At 40.8% G+C, this 21887-nt stretch overlaps 1 protein-coding gene across 2 annotated transcripts in view; it reads right to left on the reverse strand.

Annotated features, from left to right (window-relative positions):
• LOC118367197 (collagen alpha-1(XVIII) chain-like) overlaps positions 1–21887 on the reverse strand; it is a 175966-nt gene that overhangs the window by 82664 nt on the left and 71415 nt on the right. Inside the window, exons 1-2 of one of the 2 annotated variants that reach the window (XM_052493943.1) lie at positions 15507–15855; positions 1189–1730 (exon numbers count right to left, since the gene is read on the reverse strand). In XM_052493943.1, the coding sequence (XP_052349903.1) occupies positions 1189–1730; positions 15507–15732 (768 nt within the window). In that variant the 5' untranslated portion in view covers positions 15733–15855. Of the gene's footprint in view, positions 1–1188; positions 1731–15506; positions 15856–21887 lie in introns of those variants that run through there. The other variant, XM_052493944.1, reaches the window with a different exon arrangement.

Genomic DNA, 21887 nt, shown 5'->3' on the forward strand with positions numbered 1-21887 from the left:
TATCATACAAATCATACATTTGTAAAAAAAAAAAAAAAAAAAGGATGTACTTTGTTTGTGGGCGTATGAGAGTATATGTATAATGAAAGGCGCTATATAAAATACATCTATCATAATAATAATTATTAGATATTAGCCCCGACTCAGCTTGGCTGTGAGGACATGCACTTCTCTTGTTCAAAACAGAAAATCTGATCGGTCTCATTTCTGATTCCACTTGCCCCTGACACTGATATACACAGTGTACAAATCATTAAGAACACCTTAATATTGAGTTGCGTAACCTATTGGAGCTTTAAGAATGATCATTCTTGATTAAATGTGGTGGTGTCTTTGTCTTACAGTAACGTTATACTATGCTATTATATTCGGTTCTGTTAGGTAGAATACTGTGATCATTATGTGATCTTGCAGACATTGATACAGCTTTGACCCAACTTTATTACACAAGCACCATTCATCTGAGTAGCCTGTTCTCTATGCATTGAGAATATGCGCAGAACATGATCCGCACATGCACTAAAGCTTCCGGAAGCATCCAGAATTTTTGGCCGGCAAGCCATGGCCTAAAATCGAAGTCTGGTATGGTAATTTCTTATCAAGATCGTGGGTAAAATATTGATGGACTGTCCATGTTTTAAATGTGTAACTAAATCTTGTCAAATCGGGTGGATTGAGTTATTTGTGCCAGAAGGGCGTGGGCCGGAATTGAACTCACACTGACACAGTAGGCCTATATGTGCTCTGAAGGCAATGGGCCCTAACCGCTAGACCACCCTAGACCAGGCTTGAACTACAATTTGACAGTTCAATCGTAACCTTAGGTTCGCTAGAAACCCTATTATGTCCTCTGATGGCCCAAATGAGCCAGGGAATCACAAACAGTAGCCTATTATTGGTTTTCACACCATTCATTATGTGACAATGGATACACTAACGGAATATGACTCCATGAAGAGAAAGAGAACTGCGGGTTTCACAAGGCTCATTTGAATTTCCTAATGCCACAAAAGAGGGATCAAATTAAGATCTGTCATCTGTAGGTTAAATATAAGACAGGGTTTGGGGTAGAACTGCATTTCAAGTCCATCAGTCTAGGAAATGTATTAATTTCCCACATCGACCAAGTTGAAACACAACGGCCACTGACCCTGATAACAAAAGATACAGTAATAGCATGATACATACCAGGAACTTATTAGGATCGGCCCCTCCAGCTTGGCCCACAAACACCCCGGCTCCAGACTCCAACTCCATCTCGTCTGGGGACCTCTCGAAGCGCACCACCTGGGGCTGGTCGTCGCAGTTGATGTAGAAGGTGACCTTGTCGTCCAGCACGGAGATGGAGAAGCGGTTCCACTGGTCAGCCAGATTGTGCACGGGGAAGGTGGCCGCCACGTACGACTCCTGCGAGTCGGGCTCCGTATAGTAGAAGATTACGTTCTGCCGGTTTGCCTTCACGGGCGACAGCTTGACACCCACATACATGATCTGCTGCAAGTGGTCCGTGACTGAGAAGATAACGCCACCATTGGTGGACTGGGGCTTCAGGTTGAAGAGGAGGGAGAAGTCCCGGTAAAAGGGGCTGGGAAGATGGGCACGTGCCAGCTGGCCCGTGTTAGCGTCGGGACCGAACACGTAGCCGGGGCTGTTGTCGGGGCCATAGACCTTGGTGATCTCAGCCGGGGGAGGGTCCCCGATCAGCTGCAGGAGGGAGACGCTGCTCTCATCTACAGGAGAGAAACAGGAAGTTAGTACACAGCACACCGGAAATGGCGATGAAGGGGTGGGCTACATGGCGGGAATGGATTTGAAAGATCTATTAGTCTGTTGGGGTTTGACACAGTGAGTTTAGGTCTGCGGGTTAAAGGCAGACTGCCAACACTTTCTTAGTAGTGTTTTATGAGTCTTTTGGGAGGGAAGGGGGCAGCAATACTAATACTAATTACTAATGTAAATGCAATACTAGATCATTAAACCCAGTGTCCGGTATCACTTGAAGAGATGCATTAACGTGATGAAAGATAAATGATTCCTGACCTAATATTTGACAGAAATATGACCTGACATGGGAAACTGCCTAAGACTTCAGTGACAACTCCAAATGAGAATGGAAATGAGATATCAAGGAAACATTACAAACAAATACATTACATGGATGGCGTTAACTGCAACCGACACACAGCTCAACAATTGTTTTTGCTAGAATACTTTGTAAAGCAAAAAAAGTACATTTAGCTCTTAACTTTTGAAAGGCAACCCTATATGGGGGAATTTCTCAAAGGACCTAATTCAAACAAGCCAAGTCCTATTGCCTAAAATGGAGTCGGTTATAAAAACTAACATCAACTTCGACATATCCAAAAAAGGGTGGGGAAAACACTTCTCCTGGGACCTATAAGAACCTAATTCCTTGAACAGATACTGGAGGTACTTTAGCCAAAGCCCCCTATGAATACATGACTGAGTGTGGGGGTAGACTTCCCTCACTAACATGGGATAAGGGGAATTCCATTCTAGCCAGTCTCAAACTTTATTTTTTACGTGGACACAGCATAGTGATCCAATACTTATTTTGTGATCAAACAGCATTTCAAATAGATCCAAGGGGGGATATGACTGACTGTATGCAATAGCGGAAGGCACAACCTTGTTACGTTGTCTATATACATTTGACATAACTCTTTAGTATCTTACAAGACAGGGCAGAAATAAATGTGTGACACAGCTAAACAGAAAATAGGAAGTCTGATGGGAAATGTTAATAAAAACCAGTCTATTCAAACAAGTGACTGCAATTTTTTTTTTTAAATGGGAACCACTCACACAAAATCACGTTTTTGAAGGAGTGACTATAAAAAGGGAGGATGACTACCCTTCATTGTACCGCAAATGAAATTGGAGTTAACACTGTATGATTCAGTTAGAGCAGATGCACAAGTATAGAAAACACTTCCTAAGAGCATCGAGGCCTTATCAAACAGATTCTAGTTCCGTACATTCGAGTACAGATGTAAAGTCTAAACCGTATGCTTATGACACATTACAACACAGAATTAGGATTTCTGTGGATCACAAGCTCAACACAAATAAATATAAGACTAAGCGCAAATCAGCATGTAGTTTTGTAAAGAGTAGAACAATTATGCACTGCACACTCTGCATAAGGATCAATTCTAAGAATTAATACATTTTAAAAAAACATCTCAAAATTCCATACATTTCTGAATTGAATGAAAATAATGATTGCATTCATTTTATGGAATTTATCTAATGAAATTCCTGACTTCTCCCAAAACCTTCAGCACACACACCAGTTCCCCTTAATTTCATTACATCAGTTAAATGTCATCACGTCAGGGCAAAATAAGTCCTACAGCTAGGTTCCCCAAATATCTGCGCTCCCTCTTCAGTCACCCCGGGTGACTCTGGACTGGGTTCAGTACATACATTTTGGGGAAAATAAACAGAGAACACAAAGATCTTGTGATTCGGAGAGACGAAATGTTCTATCGCATGCTGATCATCAAATAATATTGCACAAGTAGTCTATTTCATCATAATTCTAATTCAAACTATAAAACAATATGTGTCTATAAATATTGAACATTATGGGATACAAAATTCCTCTGTCAAGGCTAAAGAAGAAACTTCAAATGGAAAGTTGTGTTTTCTGACGCATGTATTTGTTTTCTAAAGCATTCACGAGTTTCACAAAGCCAGTCATGCTATGTCTCGTGGTGCCAAGGCTTGGTAGTGGAGAGCCTCACTGTGATCCAAATATTATAGTTTGGGCCCTCCTGGAATCCAGGCATTAAAAAGGAATTCAACAGTAGGCTATGCAAAAATGTATTGACCATTGTAGGGAATCAACTAAATGTATTGAAAATGAATTTACTTGCCCAAATGTATCATAAGACATGACCAGAATGCATCAGCGATTCCTATTTACTGCAAATTTCTGAAGAGGCAAGAAGAACGCATGTCTGTGTGCATTGCTCACCTCTACCACGTGTTGCTGTTAGCGTCTTCTGGTAGATTGAAAGGCTTTCCCAAAAACCTTCTCAATTAAATGTTGTTAACTACAAAGTAGCCTATGCTCACCTGCCAGAATTGTATAATGATTATTTTCATCGATCCAGTGGGTATTTGTTTATCAAACTACCATCACGTGCGCTACAAAAACACCACTAAACAGCCTCTTGCTAGCTGCACACTTGAATGAAAGGTTAATTACACCCAAAAAAATTTAAAAAAGTTTAATGTTCTCTTACTTAGAAAATAGTCCTGATCATATAGGCCTAGACAATGTCCAAAACAACTAACAATACACATTTTCAGTCATTTAAATTGGCTACTCTATGCACTTGTGTAAAACACTGCTCTATGATCGAGTTTTACCCACAGGCCTGGCCATCTGCAGATGGGTTCTTTTCATCATCCCTAAAATGACCTTTGTTACTCAGGATACTGACAAAATGGTGGATGTGCCTATTAAACAATGTAGAATCAATCAATCAGTCAATAACGACAAAACGTATTGCAACAATGAGAAATGGAACAACTTTTTACCGGGTTTATGAAGTGTGATGGAAAGGTTTTTCCCTCTCAAACGTAAAGCTAAAGGAATGCCTTTGCTGATGTCAGTGAATGCACCGGTATTGTGTCATCTAAAGGACAGTGAGTCATTCGAAATTATTGAAACACATTGGACTGTGTGCAGGGGTTCAAGATTGGCATTTTAACTAGGATCACCATTCAAACCCCCAAAATAAGCATTTGTCGTCCATTGACAGTTTAAAAAGACTTGGCCAATCAGGCAGTGAATAGGACAGCTTCTGAAAAGGTCCTGCTGGGGTTTATGGTCCCCGTTTGTCTTGTCCTCCACATTTATTGACCACAAGTTTGAATGCCGCACATTTCTGTTTTCCCACCACTTTGAGACATTAAACATATACATTCTGCTGAAGCGCTGCCCCTTCACATAATATATACCGCGAACACTACAGCAGAAGTAAACTCCTTCCTCCGCTTCTCTTTTGTCCTCGTGAGGCTACACAAATGTTGAGTTTACTGGGGAAGCTGTGAAGTGCTGGGAAAGCTGTGAAGCCAGCTGTAGACTTTTGAGTGAATTTGTTTATGGGTCGGTTACTAAATAATGTTATGTACATTAACTATTAACTAATTGTGTTCATGAGTCTGTTATTAAATGTGTATGTTTAGTGCTTTGCATTAAATCACGTATGGCTACAAATATTGTATATAGGCAATATGTATTCATATTTGCAGAATATTGTGTATATATAATCTACAGAAGTTGGTTCAGTTATGGCCTGAATATTGTATATAAATTAATGAATATGGTCAAATAAAGGCTGAAAGCTCAAAACAGCCAATACCTAGTCTCCAGTATGTATTTTTGTTTTAAAGAAACTATTTTCATTTCTTGTTTTTACACCATCAATTAATATCAATAATCATATTTATGATTGAAAAAGCTCAGCAAAAACACAAAAAGTTGGAACAAAAATAGGCCTAAAATATTTTTTCCAAATAACAAAACAATAAATAAGAGTAAGCTGCATGACAATGCAGCGCCATTAAATGTTCAGAACAAATCATTCAAGAATGTGCTTGTTCTGGTCTCATAAGGATTGTGGAGTCATTAAAAGGGTTGCAAGTGTCCAAGTAGGCTATGTGCTCATTTTTCTCAGATGGATTTTGGCTTATTCACAAATGCAACTTGAAAGTGTAGGAAAAGCTTTTCAGGCAAGACTCCAGCCATTCAGTCCTGAGCGGTGTTCGAATACCCATACTAACATACTGTATACTACATTTTGGTAAACTGTAAACGGAACAGTATCCTTTCAGTTGAGTGTACTAGCTCTTCGTCTGTTTACGGAAAGTTGATGCTGTTGCTATGCAACCCCTTGCTAGCTAGTTAGCATAACAAATGACTAGTTAGACATTTTACGACTTCGGGTGTGTTCTTAAATTCAATCTGGAGTGTGCTCTTAAATTCAGAGCTTTGTCAGATTGTCTGTGTGGAAATTCAAAGCTTTTCGCTCTCGGAGCACACACTGGAAGCTCAGGCCGAGGAGTAGGGTTGATTTGAGCGTTCTGACCTTACAGAAGCAGTCAAGCACCCAGGCTAATGTTGACTAGCTTGCTAGCTACATTTTGTAGTTAGTTAGATAGCCTATAGTTAATATACTGGAAAGTTTGATGTATAAGTAGCCAACCAACGTCAGGTAGCTAGCTAACAAATCGCTATGCTATGTGGTTCGTAAGGACATTGTGTGGCTAACAAATTGTCAACCAACATAACGTGTAAGGTAACTTACTTGAAAAGTCATTGCTTTATTACATTGCTCAACATTTTCTTAACATTTGACATAATTAGTTAAAGCAATGAATTTGTATTCGCTCTTGTTGTACTTTGGCTGCATATTTTCCGCCATTTTCTTCAAATCTGAAAACAATGTAAAGCCACGCTCATTTCCTAAAGCATTACATTATGGGCCCTAAAGTATGGAAATAGTGTCCTCTGTGTGTATAATTCAAATTTTGGCAAATTTAGTATGACATCTGGGAACTTTTGGCAGACTAACTATATCCATACTATATACTCAATTCAAGTCACAAATAGTATGGTTAGTGCGGTTAGCATGAGTATTCGAACACAGCTCTGGTGTAGGCTACTTCTGAACCAGTGACAACAGATCCTTTGGTTACTTGTGGTAGGCGTGGAATGCCAGCAAGTTGCTTCTCCATTCTCATGTCACCTCTTTGCTCCTGTTGTGAACATTTCAGAGTTATAAGAAAGGGCCCTTTTCAGGGAATGGGTTATTAATTAAGCCTTGAAAGTTGATGCTAACAATTCCTACAGGTATCCAAACTTTTGTTGATTACTTACAAACCCTCTAAAAGCAGTGTTGGAACAGTATTGTACTACAGGAAGTAGTATAGTGCTATCATAATGGCCAGAAAAATGCAATTAACGAAAGACAGAGCATTATAACCATTAAAAGTATAGGTATTTCCTTTGAAAGAAATAGCAAAGAAAGCCAAGGTGTCAGTGTGAGTAGTTTCCTACACCATCAAAAGGCACTTGGAAACTGGAGGGAACAAAGCCACAACAGAATCAGAAGACACGTTTCTGAGAGTCAACAGCTTGCGATAGGCAGCTCACAGGGCAACAGCATCAAGCATAGTTTAACACTGGTCGAAGTAAGCAAGTCTGTTTCAACAGTGAAGAGAAAACTTTGAGATGCAGGGTTGACAGGTCAAGTGGTAGTAAGAAAGCCATTGGTAAGATGGCAAAATAAGAAAAATGAAGCACCACCACCAGTAGACTACTGAAGAGTGGAAGAAAGTCTTACGGACTGATGAAAATTTGAAATCTTCAGTTCATCACGCAGGGGTTTTGTACGCCGTCCAGTAGGCGAAAGGATGGTTCCTCAGTGTGACACCAAACATGGAGGAAGTGTGATGGTCTGGGGGCTCTTTTGCTGGATCCAGAGTGAGTGGCACCCTGAATCAAAATGGCTACCACAGCATTTTGCAGCGCAATGCAAGACCCTCCGGTGTACGCCTAGTTGGTCAGGGGTTCATCCTACAGCAAAATAATGACCCAAAGCATACCTCCAGGCAATGTCAGAACTATCTTAGAAGAACATAACAAGCCCATAGGCTTCAAATCATTGAATGGCAGTCTCCAGACTTAAACCCCATCAAGCTGGTTTGGGATGAACTGGGCAGAAGGGTGAAAGAAAATCAACCTACAGTGCCTTGCGAAAGTATTCACCCCCTTCACATTTTTTATATTTTGTTGCCATACAACCTGGAATTAAAATCGATTTTTGGGGGGTTTATATAATTTGATTTACACAATATGCCGATCACTTTGAAGATGCAAAATATTTTTTATTGTGAAACAAACAAAATATGACTAAAAAAGGGAAAAGTTGAGGGTGCAAAACTATTCACCCCCTCAAAGTCAATACTTTGTGGAGCCACCTTTAGCAGCAATTACAGCTGCATGTCTCTTGGGATATGTCTATAAGCTTGGCACATCTAGCCATTGGGATTTTTGCCCATTCTTCAAGGCAAAACATGCTTCACTGTGGGGATGGTTTTTTCGGGGGTGATGAGAGGTGTTAGGTTTTTGCCAGACATAGAGTTTTCGCTACATTTTTGTCTCATCTGACCAGAGTACAGTCTTCCATATGTTTGGGGAGTCTCCCACTTGTCTTTTGGTGAACACCACACGTTTGTTTATTTTTGTATCTGTGGAGTGTATGGCTTAAAGTGGTCCTATGGACAGATACTCAAATCTCCGCTGTGAAGCTTTGCAGCTCCTTTGTTGCCTCTCTGATTAATGCCCTCCTTTCCTGGTCAGTGAGTTTTGGTGGGGGGCCCTCCATTGGCAGGTTTGTTGTGGTGCCATATTATTTCCATTTATTAATAATAGATTTGAAATGGTGCTCTGTGGGATGGTCAATGTTTCAGATATTTTTTTTTATAACCAAACCCTGATCTGTACTTGTCCTTGACCTGCTTGGAGAGCTCCTTGGTCTTCATTGTGCCGCTTGCTTGGTGGTGCCCTGTGCTTAGTGGTGTTGCAGCCTCTGGGGCCTTTCAGAACAGGTTTATATATACTGAGATCATGTGACACTTAGATTGCACACAGGTGGACATTAATTATGTGACTTCTGAAGGTATTTGGTTGCACTAGATCTTACTTATTGGCTTCATAGCAGAGGGGTTGAATACATATGCACGCACCACTTTTTATTTGAATTTTTTTAACAACTTTTTTAACAAGTTTTTATCTATTTTTCACTTCACAATTTTTTTAGTATTTTGTGTATGTCCATTACATGAAATCCAAATAAAATCCATTTAAATTGTAGGTTGTAATGCAACAACATAGGAAAACCCCCAAGGGCGGTTTGGGTAGAAGTGTGGGTAGAACTTTCGAAACAATATGTAATTTCCATTGTAGAAAGCAAAAACATAGATAATATTTTGTTTAAAAAACAATTCCATTATTTTTTTGTCTCCAATTGTTTATTTTTTCCATGCTTTAATTTCAGAGTACATTCATAAATTAAACTTTTCTAAACCTTTTGACCGGTAGTGCATGTCAGGAGCCCCTCCAGAGTATGTTCCTGGGTTCTGAAAGAACCGGGTATCTAGGATAACTTGGAGAGAACCCAATCAGTGAGCTGTATGACAACTCAGCATTAGAAAGCATCATATTCGGTGCACTTCGAGAAGGACTTATTTGCTGTCTATCGTTCCCGTCTTTTGTTAAAACATGTAGCTAGCTAGTTAAACAATGGACCAATCACAACTTATGACGTTACTACCATGCATGAATCTGCAGGTAGCTAACCAACCAGGTTCTATGGCTATAACTAGTCAACAAATTTGTTTGAGATACAAAGAATAAGATCATCCACTTAACGTTAGCAAGCTAACAGTACACTTGAAATGAAACTACTTTGTCAAAATTAGAAATGTGTAATATCTGAAAATCTTAACAGTATACATCATGTTTGGACGTGTCTCCTGTCTGATGCCATGCATGGTTGCCTTAGTTTGACGATGTAATCCAGACTGGTGTTTTCTCCATCTCCTTAGCTATCATACTCGAATTCCACTGATTTCAAAACTCGGTCATCCAGGAGGAGTAGAGCATACACATAACGTTAGCTAGCAAGTCAGCCAGGTAACGTTAGCTAGCTAACAGTACACTTTAATTTGACATTAGGTTTATGCAGTTTTACTATGCGATACATTAAAAAACTTTTTTTTTAAAAGCTGCATTCGACACAATTACCTAAACATACTGACCAGCTCCAATACACAGACACGTGCTATATGGTAGACCAATCCAAACTCATCTCTAAGCAAGTCCAGCCCACTCATTATCTCAGCCAATCATGGCTAGCAGAAGGTTGCTCACTTTTTCTGTGGCTAAACCAACTAGGCTTGTAATTTAACAATTTTATTCGTATTTACAGATGTCATACAAGTTTGACATTAAGGCACATGAAAATTCACATGTTCGAGTAGGCATATCTGCCATTTTGACAAAAAAAGATATATATTTTAGCGCATAGTTTCCTGAATGGGGTCACATTTAAACATGTTAATCCCCACAAGACTGCCGGCCCAGACGGCATCCCAAGCTGTGTCCTCAGAGCATGTGCAGACCAGCTGGCTGGTGTGTTTACAGACATATTCAATATTCATATTGAAATTTTATTACTCATATGCACCGAATACAACAGGTAGACCTTACAGTGAAATGCTTACTTACAAGCCCCTAACCAAGAGTGCAGTTTCAAAAATATGGATAAGAATAAGAGCTCAAAGTAACAAGTAATTAAAGAGCAGCAGTAAAAAATAACATATAAAGGGTTAGTTGAGGTAGTATGTACATATATTTAATTAAAAGTGACTATGCATAGATGATAACAAAGAGTGGCAGTGGTGTGGAGGGGAGCAATGCAAATAGTCTGGGTAGTCGTTTGACTAGATGTTCAGGAGTCATATGGCTTGGGGGTAGAAGCTGTTGAGAAGCTTCTTGGACCTAGACTTGGTGCTCCGGTACCGGACTAGGGTGGCTGGAGGGTGACAGTTTGGGATTTGAAGTCAGGGCGCAACCCTGTATCTGGTGGCCAGTTCGAATCCAAAACTCTCCATGGGAAAATGGGAAACATCTGGTGGATTGGGAATGTCATCATTGGTGTACTTTGGAGTTGCTCTGGCTATGCTGCTATGCTTCGTCACCAATCACTACATCCCTTGGGGCGCCTGAATACTGCAATAATTTATTTCGCATCACTACAAGCTTTTACGTTGTCTAGACCTGTTCTTATGGGGGTCAAAGATCAACAGTGGACACATGGAATCCCCATGGTTGCAAAATCAAATTACCTGATGTTTTCAAAGCACATGTTCTTTATAAGGTTATCACCATCATTCTAATACACATATCCAAGTAAATACCAATATAAAAAAAGTTTAAATAAATGGAAATGCAGCTAGTGTACTGTCATTCTGGTTTCAAGGTTTGACGTGACTGTTAACTGAAGTTGGGTAGAACATTATCCAGCCTGCATAGCAACCATTTTGTTTAGAACGGACAACCAGCCAGTTTGCATAGCAACTACATAAAAAATAATTAACCACTGGGTCGCATCTGTAGCAACATCACCAAAAAAACTAACAACCAGATTTTTGGCCGGACTATATCTTCTGAATGGGTGTAGACAAAGAAGACCTCTCCAGTAGGTACCAACATATTCAAGGGACATTTTCTCAAAAGTTGGGTTCCAAGTTTATCAACTTTCAAAGCAGTGTAACTTTCCCACTGTAGGGTATGATATACTATTGTCTAGCTCAGAGTCTCTACTTTATCCAATGTAAAAAAACACCATTTAAAATGTTGCTACATAAGACCGAATCGAGCCCGTCGGTCACATTTACAATGTGACTTTCATTTCACCTAGCTGGTACATATCCAGAATGTTAGAGAATCACATTGGCGATTCCTACACTTCTGAGACTCCACAGATTCACTTAGGGTCAGACCAGAGACAACTTGTCCACTAAAGCCTGTCAGTGGAGCAAGCGGTCTTAAAGATAGCAGTGCTGTAAAAAGACTGTGGATATGAATGAGAGCACTTGCTGAAACCCCAAATACACCACCCTGGTCAAGGTGAAAATGCATCACTCTCCACAACTACATTTATTTGACAACTTCTTTATCTGGAGCCATAAATCAGTACCTATGTAAACACATACTGTGCCTTCAGTAAGTACTTATGCCTTGATGTTTTTCACATGGTTGTGTTACAGCCAGGATTCACACAATACACACAATACCCCATAATGTCCAAGTGGAATTATGTTTAGATATTTTTACAAATGAATAAAAAACTGAAATGTCTTGAGTCAATAAGTATGTCTTGAGTCAATAAGTAACCAACCCCATTGTTATTGCAAGCCTAATAAGTGCAGGAGTAAAAACATAATACTACAAAGACATTGGCATCCTTCCTAACTAAGTTGCCAGAGAGGAAGTAAACCGCTCAGGGATTTCACCATGAGGCCAATTGTGACTTTAAAACGTTGCGGCTCTTTGAGACTTACACAGAAATACTCAATTCTGTAATCACTGCCACAGGTGATTCTAACTTGTGTTGACTCAGGGGTGTGAATACTTAAGAAGTATGTCTTTATTTAATGTATACATTTACAAATGTTTTCCCTTTGTCATTATGGGCTATTGTGTGTAGATTGGTGAGAAAAATATATTTAATTCATTTTCAATTCAGGCTGTAACAAAATGAGGAATAAGTCACGGAGTATGAACACTTTCTGAAGGCACTGTACTTCTTGCAAACTGTGGAATGCCTTACCCCTAACCATAGTCACATTTACAAGGTCTTTATATGGAAAATGTTTTGTCTTTTGTTCCTTTCGAATTACGTATTCATTTAACATTTAAACATACCCACAGCACCTCCTCTCCAACATTGTAGCACGATTCATGTTTTCCATTTTCAAAAATTAGCCCGTTGAAGTGTTTGAAAAGGTGTGCATAAAAGAACATGCACTAATTTGACGTAAGAAACATAACTATACGTTTCTTGAAATGACTACCTGGCAAAGAGAAGTAAATTGAAGCACAATATGTGGTTTAGAGATTTTGCCACGACATGTTCGGGCCAAAAGTGAATCCTGAGCGCTCCCTCTCACTGTGCTATAACAGCAGGGTGGAATCTAATGGGATCGGAGGCTGCAAGAGAGATCAGTGATGGCTGAGAGCTGACTTAACAAAATAATAACCTACGATCCTGGTACACTAATGGCGTAGGCTAATTATTGCACAACACTACTTCTACCCAACTAGCAGAGGTGAAAAAAATGTCACGTTCAGTCAGTGTCATTCAAAACAAGTCTGTTGCTGAAAACAATGTTCCCACTTTTATATGCAGACTGAATAAGGTTTATGTTGTACAGGGAAAAAACACTTTATCTACCAGTACCATTCTTCTTTTCCTATCATGCTCAAGGCCATTGAACGACATACAACTGGTGTCAATATGTCACCAAGCTAAAATAAGGTAAACTGTCACGCAAGTATGTTCACACACAAAGTTAGGCAGGTAGCCTAGCTGTTTAGAGCGTTGGCCCAGTAAACGAAAGGTTTGAATCCCCAAGCCAGCAAGGTGATACAATCTGCCACTTTGCCCTTAAGGCAGTTAACCCTCAACAACATCTGCTCCCCGGGCGCTGATGACTTGAATGTCGATTAAGGCAGCCCCTCCCGCCTTTCTAAGGGGTTGGCTGCAGAAGACACATTTTGATTGAATGCTTTCAGTTGTGCAACTGACTAGGTTTCCCTTTCTCTGGTTGAATGTATAGGGCCAAACCACAAAAGCCAAAATAATCACTTCCCATGCGCTCAATGTAACATGACAGCTTAATTTGAACATTTAGAGAGCCGAATGCACATCAAAACTTTGGCAAGCAATTCATACAAGAAAAGTGTGATAGTTTTCAATCCAAAATTACCATGCATAAGTACTGCTTGTAAAATGTGCTATCAATATTCCAATGATTTATGCCATAAATACACATAAGTGACAGCTTGTTGGTGTAAAGATTGCATGCCAAGAGAATGTATAGAATGTACAGTGCATTTCAGAGTGTCGCTCCCTCTAAGTGCACTTGAAACAAATGACTGCTCTATAAATACTCCCTTTAAGTTTGGGAGGAACAAATCATGTAACATGGAATGAAACTGTGACCTTCAGCAATTTACTCAGGTTTAATTGAATAATCTAAAACTAGGTGTGCCCTAAACATGTCCCCCTTTGACATTTAAGTCAATACTCTTTTCGCTCTACCTTAAAAGCAGTCTCTTTATCTTGCACCTTAACTAAATCACATTATTGTATGTTAAATGATCTTTAGAGGCCACCTCTAGCTCTCCAGAAAATCAAACTCTCCTGTCCGATTGGTTACGCAGAGTATGAATCATTGATATGGTGTATGTTTAATACTTTCTTATATCTTTTAGTTTTCAGTCACATGCCAACCGGAAGACTTGGACATAAATTGACATGCAACAGGTTCAGGCCGCACCTGGAAGCCACCAGTGCCATGTTTGTTTAGTCTATGTTCACACCACTGTCTTTGCCAATGGGTTGAGTGGCAAATGGAAACGCACTCGTTAGTCACCTGTACCTTCATATTATGCACTTAAAAACACACATATGTGTCAGGATGACCCCGAAAAAACAAGATAAACGTCCAAGGACTACTGAGGAGACAAAAACTGGGTGACAAAGTAAAGACAAACAGGAGGGGGGTGGGTGTGGGGGGGGGGTATTTGCTGGTTTAAAATGGATTCCAAAAAAATGGGATACATTTTAACCAGGGATTACCTTTCTGTTACTAACTGACAAGCACTGATACCAGTCGTTCTCATCGGGAAGAGTGTGGCCGTCGTCAAGTTTGGCCGTCGTCGAGGACTGTCCAGCAGGCCTGGGGGGCTATCACCGCACCTGGGCACTAGCAGCAAACAGAAAAAACACTCCAGGCTATGGTGGCAGCATGACCGCAAGAGCCACACCCACTCCACCAGAACTCTCCGGATGTCCTCCACGCTGCTGGGATTGAGAAAGTTGGGCACCGCAAAGCATGGATTTGCAAAAAAGCAAATGGGAATCTATGAGCAAGCAACGTGGGGATTTTGGGGCAGGCGCCTCACTAGTGGCAAGAGTGGTAGTTGTTGAAACTGAAAGTACCTGAAAGTACTCTGTTGAGTTAAAATGATTGGCATTCCAACTAGAGCTACAGTTAATTGTTTTATAGCTACTCCGAGTTGTCTCGAGAGATTAACTCCTGGGACAGGCTGACTGCCTATGGGGTAACCCATAGCATGCCCCTGTTCTGTGGTGCTTGTTCAAAGCACTTTCTGCAAGGTCCACTTGGGTAATACCCAGCGTCCCATGCTCTGTCCCAGCAAGCACACTGACATTCTCTGCTAAACCCGTGAGGTCTGTAGGTATAAATTTTCCCTCCTGGTTCTCCCACATAGAAGCTCCTGATTCAGATTCAATGCTAGACCCATATCCAGATACAAATTGAGACCCAGAACCAATTTTAGACCTGGAGCTGAATTCAGACAGTCAAATTCAGAACTAAATTCAGATTCAAATTCAGACCCGCATCCGAATTCAGAACCAGATCCAAATCCTGATCCAAATCCAGACCCACTCCCAACCCCTGACCACCCCCAGAGACCAGATCCAGACCCCATATTGCAGAGGTGCCTTTATCAGGTTTACTTCCCCTCGACGTGGACCCATGAGTACCCTTTTCAATTGGGCGCTCATTCCCGGCTTGTGACCCCACAGTGGTCAGCTTGTGGGTCTCTGTGGCCTTCAAATTCTGGTCCCAAGTTTGTACAAACTTACGTTTCCCACTAGCTACGTCAATGATCTCTGCCCCATCTTCTCCAACCTTGCCTGGCTTTGGTGATTTCCCGCTAGCCACAGGGTTCCCAGATCCCTCATTGTCCAGCGTTGGGGCCTCAGTGGTGCCGTCTGTACTGCTCCAGGAAAACCACAACGCCTCACTACGACTCAACAAGAGTACCAGTAAAAAAGAGACACCCAGCTGGAATCCAATCTTGCAATCCATCCTGCTGCTGCCCACTAGTACTCCACCAGCAGCGTTGATCAAGCTCCCAGAGTGAACTGTGACTTGCCCACAGCCCCTGATTCACTCCACATGCACCGTTCTCATCCAGTGCTCTGCAGAGTCACCACACACAGCCCACCAGCCAGAGGGGGAAAAGTGAAGAGGAGTGTCTTAATTCAAAGGGGGGACGGCAGAGGGAGGTCTCTTCCTTATTGGTTACACTCTTAATCTTTCCCTCCTACACTCCTTTTGTCACAGCAGTGAAAAGGGTCTCTTCTGCTGTTATACCTTTAGAAAAAATGTTTGCTTGCCTTTCAATTTAAATGTTGGTGCTTTTCAATGTTTTACAGAAAATTGCCATTTGTTCCTCCTGAGTTAATCTCTTTGTACAAGCATAATAAGAGAAACCCCCTATCCTAAAAACTAAAGTAGGTAAAAGTAGCAGGACCTAAGGATGTACACTTCTCCATTCATGAACAATTCGATATGCATCTATATTGAACAAAAATATAAAAGCAACATGTGAAGTGTTGGTACCATGTTTCCTGAGCTGCTGAAATAAAATATTCCATAAATGGTCCATATATACAAAAAGCTTATTTCTCTCATATTTTGTGCACTAATTTGTTTACAGCCCTGTTAGTGCGAATTTCTCATTTGCCTAGATAATACATCCACCTGACATCTGATTAAACAGCATAATCATTACAGAGGTGCACCTTCTGCTGGGGACAATTAAAGGCCACTCTAAAATGTGCAGTTATGTCACACAACACAAATCCACAGTCAAGTTGAGGGAGTGTGCAATTGACATGCTGACTGCAGGAATGTCCACCAGAGTTGCTGCTCGTCGTCCTCAACAGGATCTAGACCTGACTGCAGTACGGCATCTTAACCTCCTTCAGTAGGCAAATGCTCACCTTCGATGGCCACTGGCACGCTGAAGAAGTGTGCACTTCACGGATGAATGCCAGTTTCAACTGTACCGGGCAGGTGGCAGACAGTGTTTATAGCATCGTGTGGGCAAGTGGTTTGATGATGTCAATGTTGTTAACAGAGTCCCCCATGGTGGCGGTGTGGTTATGGTATGGGCAGGCATAAGCTACGGACAAGGAACACAATTGAATTTTATCAATGGCGATTTGAATGCACAGAAATACCATGACAGGATCCTGAGGTCCATTATTGTGCATTCATCTGCCTCCATCACCTCATGTTTAAGCATGATAATGCACGGCCCCATGTTGCAAGGATCTGTACACAATTCCTGGAAGCTGTCACCCATTGAGCATGTTTGGAATGCCCTGGATTGACATGAACGACAGTGTGTTCCAGTTCTCGCCAATATCCAGCAACTTCGCACAGCCATTGAAAAGGAGTGGGACAACATTCCACAATAAACAACCTGATCAACTCTATGCGAAGGAGATGTGTCACTCTGCATGAGGCAAATACCAGATACTGACTGGTTTTCTGATCCTTGCCCTTACTTTTTTTTAAGCTATCTGTGACCAACAGATGCATATCTGCATTCCAGTCATGTGAAATCCATAGATTAGGACCTATTGAATTTATTTCAATTGACTGATTTCCTTATATTAACTAACTCAGTAAAATCTTTGAAATTGTTGGATGTTTTTGCGATTAGGTTGTATTTAAAAAAAATAAAACAAATGTAATTAAAATGTGTTGCTGATGGGATGACTTCTTTAATCTGAATGGCCATCTCATAGTGTGTGTGTGTAGGCACCTGAGTTGAGCCATAGGGAAGAATGAGCATCTTCCACCCCACTATCAGATTAGGGGCGGAGGCAATTTATGCTTGTCATCTCCCCCAACTTATTATTTGAAATCACCATCACCCACTGATTAACTTGTACTTTTTGCAGATAAATGTTTTGAGCTAGTGCTATGTCAATATTTATGTTTTACCCAGTCTCCAAAGCAAATGGTTTAAACCTTTTGGAATTTTACATTGAGTTTCTCCATCCCTGACCAATGACTGCCCTGACCATGCGCAGCTCACAAAAAGGACTGCTGTACCCTATGTAAAAATGACAAAATACACTAACCGTTTAAAGCAAAACTATCAAAACTATGTCTTATTGTGAACGTGAATAATCAAAATAAAATCTGAATGATTGAAAACCCCAACCAGCAGTTGAACGTTAGTTGTCTCCAACTCCAGTAACAAATTTAAAAAATATACAGTGTACTTGGTAACACTGATCCAGCAAATTACATTGGTTGACACTCAACTAATAAAGCCTATTATTTGACAATGTGAATGGTGAAGGAGTCACACAGGTGTATCCTGTTAGAACAGGGATAGGCCAACCTCTCGTTGGTACCTCTCAGTTGTAGCACTGAGCAGCACTGTGCACACAGTTATCAGACAGTCATATGCAGTTACTGTACATGCATAAAGGTTTGATGGGCTACTGAACCGAAGGAGAGGATGCATCAATTCAGTCAACAGATAAAGAGGTATTTTCGGAGTAAAACATTAGTGAACCTGCTTATTAGTAACATTTTAATCCATTTTCTGACCGATGCGTGCTTTTCATTTGGACTGCTTGGGCTCCCTTGACCATCTGTGAATCTTTACATTTACAAGTAGGAGCATGAGGAGTGAGTGTTCAGGGTTTTATGGTCTTGCTCTTCTCTACCTCTGTCATTTGATCTGAAGTATAGAGGGAAAAAAACACACATGACATTAATGACATTCTTTATCTTTTGTGTGAAAGATAAAAATACAGCAAATGCGGTGAACACATTCACACATTCGTTTCACCAAACAGTATAAAATAGCTTAATAGCCGTCTGACAGAGCCAGTAATACAACGATACATTTAACAATCCATTTGTCTAGGGACACGAGATCAAAATCGAATTCTATGATCCAGAGATGAGTAATCACATCATTTCTTAAGAGGGACTTTCCCAGAGTTGTATTAAGTTTGAGAGCAATCAAAACATATCGCCTGGCAAAATGAACTCTGTGTACTCGGGTTTCTATCAAGAACACATATCAGGGTGGATCGAAGGTGGATGAACTTGTACAAAAATTCTTCACTTATTCTCTCTCCCACCCCCTGTGCATACCATTCCCTCCCAAGTCTCACATAAATCTTTGTCTCCTGCCCTACCTCATAATTAATTTTCCACTCTGTCTAGGCCCCCCTGCTTCTGGTGCCCCATGCTGCGTGTGGTTACATAGTAATCCTAGGTCTCACTGTCTTGTTCAGACTGGTTCCAGGATGGCCTGTGGGGGACGTTGACAGAGACCCTTGACATCTGCTAATGGGAGCGTTGCGATCTAAGGAAGAGGGGCTGTGTCGCTCTCTAATAGCACAAGACTTTAAAAAAAAAAAAGACATGCTGGGGTTGTGTATAGTCTCTGCTTGTTGACAGAGGAACTCAACCGCAAACGCATTGCCCACGGCCCCCATATCATTTTCAGTGGTCCTATGTTGGGGAGTCTTGTCAATGGAAATCTCTTCACAATAGCATGACAACTTTATCCCTTGGTGTGACTTGTGTCTCAGCATAGCTCAGGCTCAGTGAGAGTCTCATTCACCCCTTGTCTTGGAGTCTCCATGTTAGTTTGAGGCGAGTGGGGGAGGTGGTGAACAAACAATTATTTTTTTGAGATTCAGGGTCATACATTCGCTGTCAGTCAAAGAGAATGTCATGTCTTGTTTATCAAAGCTTCTACTGTATCTAATGGGAACAAAAATAGTAAAATAAATAGGTAATTAACTTAGTCTGGGACTGGTATAATCAAGTTTTGTGTTATTTCTCCAAAATAAGCATTTTTCTAGAAGGGCTGTGAAGAAAAGGGTCTAAGGTGAAACAGTATTACTGAAGCATGATCTTCTAATACGATACAGGCTAGTCTACTGTGCGAACATGGGCAGTCATCCATCCTGAGTTAAGTTAATTTAGTTAAGTCTCAAAAAGCAAGTTGGAGCATGTTGGAATGCATATTGATTCAGTGGCCTCCTCTTGGGATGCATGCTTGCTTGCCCCTTGAGGGAGAGAGGGAGGTAACCCCATTGCACAGGATATACTGGCAGTTTGCTTGTGCAAAAAGGAAGAATGACAGTCACTTCCTACGAGGAAGTGATGCTTTGGTTGTAACATGCCAAAGACCATTTGTTGGATCTGAGGGGAAACATTGCAAAACTTTTCCAAGAGGACTAAAAGGCAGGGTTGCTACTGTAAAACTGTTAAAGCCCCTATGCAGTTTTTGTAATTGTACTTTTAAATTTAACGAAAATAACTAAGATATATTTTTTATGATTTATTTCCCTGAGCCTCCTTTGGCCCTTGAAATGCTCAGTCAGATGTGAAGATATTTACATACACAGCCCTGATTGGCTGATAGGGTGGTCTCGAGCCCACTCCCTCAACCAGAAGTTCCATCCCACCTGAACAGGCTGAAATTCCAGACATTTGTTTCAAACAGCCCTAAGACAAAAGGGGAATAATTAACATTTTCACAATTTTTTGTGTTGTGTCGACCTCAGTGTGGACATATATATATATATTTTTAAATTAGCAGGAAATCACATTTTAACTGCACCTTTAAATAGGACAACCATTAATCTGCATTTACGGCAATTTGAGCTCCATTCCCAGGGAAAATATTTCAGGTATATGTTTGGCGTGCCAGCAGTTAATGACAAAATACAAAAATAACATACTAAACCAGGCACTGAAAGCAGACGCTTTTTCTGCTGTAATTCAATAAATGCATGCAGTGCTTAGGGTAATGTACTGGATCGACTACACTTAGCCTTCAGTAAAACAACAAAAGTCTACTGTAACCCACGGAAAACCTGCAGACATCCAGCGATTGAACTAAACTGGTAAATCGCTCTTGTGCGTTTCTCCCCACTGGCCACATGAGGTTTGTAATTAAGAAAAGGTAGAGGATTTGGAAATGGATAATGATCACTTGACACCGGAAACAAAAATGTTAATGAACTCATACTCTAATTTCCCTCACCAGAGAAGATATTAGCACAACACTGTTATAATGAATGTCTTTTGTCTCCCATTGTTTGCCTGTTTTCTAAGGAAATGAACAAGTCACAACTTTCAGATAAAGCAGTCTATTGAATTACTTCAATGTGGAGTCCAAGTTACCACCCCTTCATTCCGGTTACAACTTCATATAAATCCACAACACCCATCTCCCTCTTTGATTCTCACAGATTAGGATGAAGGAGGATGTAATGTGTTGTCCTATGCATTCGCCCCATCGTGATCACAGAGCTTGTTTCCTCCGTTGCTCTCACATCCGACCTGTCGGTTATAAAACTTTTTTTTTAAAGTGTGTGTGGTAGATTTTTTTCTAACCGTGCACAGACACTTCCTGCCCCTTTTCTGATATCGGCTTTGTGTGTGTGTGTGTGTGTGTGCCCCTCCCTCTCCAAGTCCAGTCACAGTGCATCAGATGCCAGAGCCTTCTGCCTCCCACCATACCCAAAGAGAGAATTATACTGTTGGGTAGAACAAAGACTTAGCATGGATGCAGTTGTCTGGAGAAATCCAACTAGAGTGTTTTAGTGCAGCTATGAAATGAATGGGCAGGGCCTAAATGTGTCTTAAATGTGAAATGTAATGCGTGATAGAGATAGTTCACAGGGTTTGCAAGGTTTCATATCAGTTGGAAGTCTGGCGAAAAGAGTGGGTGGCCATGAATATTCTCAGCTTGGTGTGTGCTCTGCCGGAGTCTCCTCCACATCAGGAAACACACTTATTTCTGGAAATCCCTGAGAGATAAATTCTAAAAACGGATGCCGCGTAAGCTGCCTTCTGAGTGACAGCGCCCAAGCGTTTTCAAAACAGGATCTCTCCACGGAACAAATGTACCTTGAGTGCAGTCGAACAGTGAAGAGCTCTCATTTTTCTTTCTCTCATGTCCACATCCTGTCGTGTATGCACTGTTAAGTCTAACAAAGGCAACAGAGTTCAATTACAAGAAACTTGGACACCATACTTTTTTTGTTTTTTCACTGTGGTGCCTTGGGATAAGGTTAGTACTTTAAGGTTTTAAAACGGAGTAATAAAACCAAATCATTATCTACTTTGTGGCCCATTTTCCTCATGTTAACAATGTAAAAATCCAAGTATTTCAGTTGTCG

This window comes from Oncorhynchus keta, chromosome 34 (genome assembly GCF_023373465.1).
Source record: "Oncorhynchus keta strain PuntledgeMale-10-30-2019 chromosome 34, Oket_V2, whole genome shotgun sequence".
In the NCBI taxonomy this organism is placed as follows: Eukaryota; Metazoa; Chordata; class Actinopteri; order Salmoniformes; family Salmonidae; genus Oncorhynchus; species Oncorhynchus keta.